The following is a 7,039-nucleotide window of genomic DNA, read 5'->3' on the forward strand; positions in this document are numbered from 1 at the left end:
ACCCTCCCCCTCCCCTCCCCCTCCTTCCCCTTCCCCTTTTCTCATAACCTATACTGGACTCAATTTCAGTCTTCCTACCCCAAACTATGAGGATTACAGTCTCTCACCACCATTTTACCTATAGAACTTTTCACAGATAATAGTCAGCTCTAACTAACTATATAATTAGGGCTTTATTTTTTTTTTTTTAAGTTTAAGTTTTAAAAGTTCTTTTTCTCCCTTTCATTGAAAATGGATTTTTTTCCCCTCACATAACACATCCTGATATGGTTTCTCCTCCTTCTACTCCTTCCAATTCCTTCTCACCATCTCTCCCATTGGATCCGCCCTCTTTCTGTCTCTCATTAGAAAATAAACAGGCTTCTGAGGGAATATAATATAACAATGAAAGATAAGACAAAAACTAACATATTGAAATTGGGAAAAACAAATAGAAGGAAAAGAGCCCAAGAGAAGGAGCCAGAAATAGAGACCTACTTGTCCATGTACTTAGGAATCCCATAAAAGCAGTAAAGTGGTGACATTTTTTACCATGTGTTTCTATCCAGCGGGTGTCTATGCCTGGTGCTTTTCCTGTATGAATCATGGTCTCTTCATAGCCCACATTCTTCATCTTCTATGTTTCTCTGCCCCATTGTTTGGTGTTTGCTATCCTTGGCTGCACTGATGGGCCCAGGTGGCCTGGCTGTGATGGGGTGGGGGTGGCCGTGTAGGCTGATGTCATGGAGCAGGCCAGCCAACAGGTTTGGGATATGAAGTAGGCTTCCCTGAGTGGTTTATCTCCAAAACTGTCCTTATCTGTTTTGTTTTCAGGTGTAGTTTAGTTGTGTGTGGCTCCCTGACCTGTAATGCAGGACGGACGATGCCACTGACTACCTGAGCAGGGAATGGCTGTGTCTGAAATGCTTAGAAAGTTGTCTGCCAAGGGTGATGAGCCAGATGATTTTAAAGTATTTAACAACTGTATGTTTTTGTTGTGGCTTGTCAGGACCAGTGCCAGTTGGTTGTTTTAATGACCAGGGAGTGGCTAGAAATCAGTTATGAGAAAAGAAAAATAGCATATGTGGTGATACACTTTTGTCAGTCTCACACTGAGGAAGCTGAGGCATGAGGACTAGGGGTTCAAGGCCAGCCTGGGCTTATATAGAGTAAAACCCTGTGATGAAGAGAGAGCTAGAGGCAGGAAGGATCAGGAGGAAGGGAGGGAGGAAAAGAAGGAAGGAGAAGAAAAAGGAAGAGAGTGCCTGCAAGGCTTATCTCACCTCCATCCCTCAGTTTTTTTTTTTTTTTTGGTTTTTCGAGACAGGGTTTCTCTGTATAGCCTTGGCTGTCCTGGAACTCACTTTGTAGACCAGGCTGGCCTCGAACTCAGAAATCCGCCTGCCTCTGCCTCCCGAGTGCTGGGATTAAAGGCCATCCCTCAGTTTTGAGTTGGCCTCTCAATCGAAACCAACCTGATTTGAAGCATTTTAAACATTAATAATGGCTGAGTTTCTTGCCAAGGTCCGGGAACTGGCAGTATGGCACATGGGGTTCAGGACCAGCTCTGCTGTCTTCTGGGAGGAGCCTTTTCTATTTGAAGATGTCCCTAGGGTTCAGAATGCTGGTGTCCCCTCCCTCTGCAGGTGGCACACATGAAGAGCAAAGACAACCGAATCAAGCTGATGAACGAGATCCTCAATGGGATCAAAGTCCTCAAGCTGTACGCCTGGGAGCTGGCCTTCCAGGACAAAGTCATGAGCATCAGGCAGGAGGAGCTCAAGGTGCTGAAGAAATCTGCCTACCTGGCAGCTGTAGGCACATTCACGTGGGTGTGCACACCTTTCCTGGTGAGTGCCACAGTGACAAATGGCTCTTATGTCTTCTTGTGTTTATTTATTTATTAGATATTTTCTTTATTTACATTTCAAATATTGTCCCTTTTCCTGGTTTCCCCTCCGAAAACCCCCTATCCTCTACCCACTCCTCCTGCTCACCAACCCACCCATTCCAGCTTCCTAGTCCTGGCATTCCCCTACACTGGGGCATAGAGCCTTCACAGGACCAAGGGCCTCTCCTCCCATTGATGACCGACAAGGCCATCCTCTGCTACATATGTGGCAGGAGCCATGGATCCCTCCATGTGTACTCTTTGGTTGGTAGTTTAGTTACTGGGAGCTCTGGGGGTACTGGTTGGTTCATACTGATATTCCTCCTATGGAGCTGCAAACCCCTTCAGCTCATTGGATACTTTTTCTAGTTCCTCCATTGGGGACCCTGTGCTCAGTCCAAAGTTCTTCTTAAAATCCTCTATCATTATCATGAGATATGATTTTAAATCAGAGTCTTGCTTCCTGGTGTTTTGGGGTATCCAGGACTTGCTGTGGTGGGAGAACTGGGTTCTGATGATGCCAAGTAGCCTTGTTTTTTGTTGCTTATGTTTTTTGTTGCCTTTTGCTATCTGGTTATCTCTCATGATGGTTGGTCTTGCTGTCTCTGGTTGGAGCTTGTCTCTCCTGTGGACCTGTAAGCCTGTGTCTGTACTCCTGGGGGAACAGCCCAAGCTACCGGTGCAGATGGGAACTGGAAGGATCCTGTCCCTTTTGCTCCACTGTTCTTGTCCCCTGTGCGCTCCTCACTGGTCCTGCCCTGTACAGTTACTGGAGAAAAAGTGGCTATCTCACCTCCGTGCTTGGGTGTGAGACCATTCCTGGGAGACCATGTCTCTCCTGGCAGAACTTGTGTACAGAGGGCTGTGGAACAGCCCAAGCTCTAGGTGCAAATGTTGACTGGAAGGATCCTGTTCCAGCTGCTCCACTGTCCCTGTGCCCTGCGCAATCCTGGCTGGCCCTGCTCCTTATGGTTATTAGAGAGAAATTAGGAGATCTCACCTCTTGGCCCAGGAGTGATACCACTCTCTCCTGGCAGGATTTGTGCTTAGAGGCTGTGGAATAGCCTCAGCTCCTGGGTATAGACAGCCTCACTGAAGTTTCATATAGTGGTTCAGAGCTTGCCTGAACTCCCCTTACAGCAGCCAGCAGTAGCACACAGAGCTTGACACACCAACCACTCCAGTCTCCTCAGCTACAGCATTGAACCAGCAGTTCTTCTTGTGTTTTTAACCTAAATATTTATAAAATTTAAAAATCAAACTTCTGTGTTTTTGTGCATGTGTGTAGGGAAGATGAGTGCTGTAGCACGCATAGAGAGGCTAGAGGACAACCAGAATTCTCTCCTTCCTTCCATGTGTGCGCTCCAGGGCTTGAACTCAGCTTGTCAGTCTTGGCAACAAGTGCCTTTGCCATTGAGCCAGCACCTAACCCTTTTCCAAAGGCTGCTAGTTTGGTGCTAGGGTTTAGCTCAGGAGCAAAGCATTTGTTAAGGTATGATATCCTGGGTTCTGACCTTGTCACCATGAAGCTAATCAGACAAAAGATTGCCATTTGAGCAAGGTCTTCTTCATCACCCCTCTCCCAAGACTGATGCCTTCATCCCTCTTTAATTGCACCCTTGGCAGTTCCCCATGGCTGGTCCAGCTAGCCATCTGTTATAGAATGCAAACCTGTGCTATCAGCTTTCTTCATTGAGAAAGTCTTACAGGAAAGGGTTAGGGTGGGGTGATGATTCTGTAGTGAAGGACTCACGTTACAAGAACGAAGACCAATGTTTGATCTTCAGCACCCATGTTAAACAATAGAGCCAGGAGTAGTGGTGAGGCAGAGAAAGGCAGATTCATGGCCTCCCTGGCCAGCCAGTCTAGTCTAGCTGAGTTCCAGGTCAGTGACAGAGCCTGTTTCAAGAAACCAAGGTGGACAGTGCCTAAAAAATGGCCTCTACATGTACTCACATACACATGCATATAAACATGTCTAAATATAAATAATATTATCTGAACTAAACTGCTTATTTAATAACTGATAGACTCCAGGGAACCAGTGACTTCTTCATACTAACTGATTGCAAGCTGTGGTTTGTCAGTAGCCTAAGACCATGTGTCCACTAGCACTACCAGACATGTTCTAAAATTAGTTTTGTTTACTGCCTGTGTTTGAAATGCCATCTCTGGGAGGGAGTCTGTGGACAGCGTGTCCCTGTTCCTCAGAGGGCCAAGGCTATTACTTAGTACCCTGCTGTTCACAGTAACAATCAGATCACATAGGAAGTTCTAAAGTGTGGATGCATGGTGTCCCTGACATCTGTGCTATGACAAGTCCTTTGCTTCAATGAGATCTTGGTGTGCATCTTTAGACAACAGTGTCTAATGGTATACATATGTAAAAATACCTCTATGAGGGCTGGGGAGATGACGCAGCACTTATGAACACTTGATGAACAGTTCTTCCAGAGGAATGACTTTAGTCCCCATACCCAAAGTGGGCTGCTGACAGTCACCTGGAGCTCCAGGGCATGTGATGTCCTCTGTATTCCTGTGGACACTCACATGTGTGCCACATGCACAGAGATACACACAGATACAAATAAGACAAATCTTTCAAAGAGTTTCATGAATTCTAGTAGAGTTATACTACTCAATGCTCAAGACCCTGGGTTTGATTACAACTCTCAAAAAAAAGTGTCTTCTGACACGGGCAAGTCACCCATCCCTCCATAGCCTGTCAGCTGCCTCTTTCTCAGGGTCCATACTGCTCTCAGACACAGAAGCGCCTTGCATTTCATTCTCTTTACTTTGACATAGTAATTGGAGGCACTGCAGAAGTCTTCATTGTTGAGAATTAGGTGTGTGGTGAATGGGGGTGTGTGACCAGGTTTACCTGAGCAGTGTTCCACACTTTAGAACTTCCTATGTGATCTGGTTGTTAGGAACAGCAGGGTACTAAGTGATAGCCTTGAATGCTCTGAGGAACAGGGACAGGCTGTCCACAGACTTCCTCCTAGAGCTGACATCTCAGACATAGGCAATAAACAAAACTGTAATTTTAGAATGTTTGTGGCAGTACCACTGGACACATGGTCTTAGACCACTGAAGATGGGCCTGAAATACTTTTTAATAAAACGTCCTAGGCTGTTAATAAACATGCTGGCCTTCAAAGATCTTTTTTCCTTGTTTCCATTCCAAAGCCAGAAAGTACTGGAGAGAAGGATTCTGGACCTCCCTTCAAACCTGCCCCTTGGTTTCTGACTGAGTTGGGTATATATGTTACTTTTTTAATTGCCGTGACAAAAATCTCGGACAGAGGCAACTTAATGGAGGAGGGCTTGACTTTGATCACAGATGCTAGTCTACTATGGTTCCTAGGATAGTGTTGCTTGTGCAGTACACTGAGAGCTTTCAGCATGGCTCTCGTCCATCTTGGTGGATCAGGAAGCAAGGCCAGGCTATAATCTGGAAAGCCTACCCTGGAAGCCAGTATAGCTAGCTAAGCCTAGTGTCCCAAAGGCTCCATGTCCACATGGTACCATTTGGAAAATGGGGGTCCCAACACATGAGCCTGTGGAGGGGTTTCACCCTGAAACCACAGTAGCAGCAAAGGCTGAAAATGCTGGGCTCCCAGGACAGTCTGCTGAGCCTTCTGGCAAGAAACAGTTGGAGCCAGTTGTCAGCGGGGACCTGGGTGCTGCCAAGGTGTCCAGTCTCTGCCTACATTAGGAGAAAATATGTGGTCTGTGGAGCCTTCCGCTGGCAGGTTCCTGGCTTCAAGGATGGGTGATATTCACCTACAGTGATAGAAGACAGGTGTGGCTTACTTACAGAGATGCCTTGCCTCTTGTTCTGGGGTTAGAGCCTAGTGTCTGTCACTTGGTGCTGTTTTCTTTTTCTTTTTTCTTTTTTTTTTTTTTTAAGATTTATTTATTATCACATATAAGTACACTGTAGCTGTCTTCAGACATATCAGAAGAGGATGTCAGATCTCATTATAGATGACTGTGAGCCACCAATGTGGTTGCTGGGATTTGAACTTAGGACCTCTGGAAGAACAATCAGTGCTCTTAACCGCTGAGTCATCTCTCCAGCCCTCGGTGCTGTTTTCTAAGCCAGTGTTGTGGATATTCTCTGGTGATCTGTAAGCTGCTTGCCTCTTATTGGGCCTGGATTCCTCTGTAAAGTAATTTCCAGCCACTGGAGTAATGACTGCTATGTGACACTCTACTGATCAGAGTTTGGCATGCGATGTTGGTCCCCAGATCAGAGGGGACTTAGCATACTGATATCTACGTGGTACCTGGGTATAGGTGGGTGAATGAGTGACTCCCAAAACCTAGTAGTTCAGCGAGCAGATAGTTGTTATGTGACCACTTCCTGGAGAACAGAAGATTCAGAGCCTGACAGGGGGACTGAGAGCAAACATGGCTGGAAAAAGGGTCAGACTGGTGGCAGAGCAACTTCTGTAAATCCAGTGGGCCCTGTGCTGACCAAGACGGTGGCTTTTATATTAGAGCTCGTTGGCTTTAGATAGTTTTATTATTATTCTCTCTCTCTCGCTCGCTCTCTCTCTCTCTGTGTGAGAGCGAGCGAGAGAGCGAGCTATGCATGGTGCATGTGTGGAGGTCAGAGGACAACCTGTGGGCGTAGGTCCTGTGCTTTCACGTGCGTTTTCAGGGATGGAACTTGGGTTTTTAGGCTTGGTGGAAAGTGCGTGCCTTTGCCTGCCGAGCCCCCTTTCGGGCCCCTCTCCCCTCTCCAAGCTTTTCATATTTGAGATGTAGCTCCACTTGAGCATATAGTGTCTCAGTTTCTCCAGTAGATCTGAGCATGCTCAGCAAGGGTTTCCATTACCCACTAGGAGACCTCATACTTGTTACAAGTTACTCTGTTCTCTCATCCCACTGATTCTGGTACCCATCAGTGTGCTCCTGCCTGTCGGCTGGCCTGTTGGGAGCATTTAGTGTAACAGAATACATAAAGCATGTTGGCACTTTGTTTCTGTCACTTATGATGACACTTTTTGTCTCATTCAAGTCATAGTGTGTATAAGAATGCCATTCTTACCGGGCGGTGGTGTTGCATGCCTTTAATCCCAGCACTCGGGAGGCAGAGGCAGGCGGATTTCTGAGTTCGAGGCCAGCCTGGTCTACAAAGTGAGTTCCAGGACAGCCAGG

At 46.5% G+C, this 7,039-nt stretch overlaps 1 protein-coding gene across 2 annotated transcripts in view; it reads left to right on the plus strand.

The window, feature by feature from the left end:
• The window catches only part of Abcc1 (ATP binding cassette subfamily C member 1), a 101,111-nt gene that overhangs the window by 56,384 nt on the left and 37,688 nt on the right, over nucleotides 1–7,039 (plus strand). For both annotated transcript variants that reach the window (XM_021184472.1, XM_029470501.1), the window contains exon 12: nucleotides 1,626–1,829. In XM_021184472.1, the coding sequence (XP_021040131.1) occupies nucleotides 1,626–1,829 (204 nt within the window). The remainder of the gene's footprint in view (nucleotides 1–1,625; nucleotides 1,830–7,039) is intronic.

This window comes from Mus caroli, chromosome 16 (assembly GCF_900094665.2).
Source record: "Mus caroli chromosome 16, CAROLI_EIJ_v1.1, whole genome shotgun sequence".
In the NCBI taxonomy this organism is placed as follows: Eukaryota; Metazoa; Chordata; class Mammalia; order Rodentia; family Muridae; genus Mus; species Mus caroli.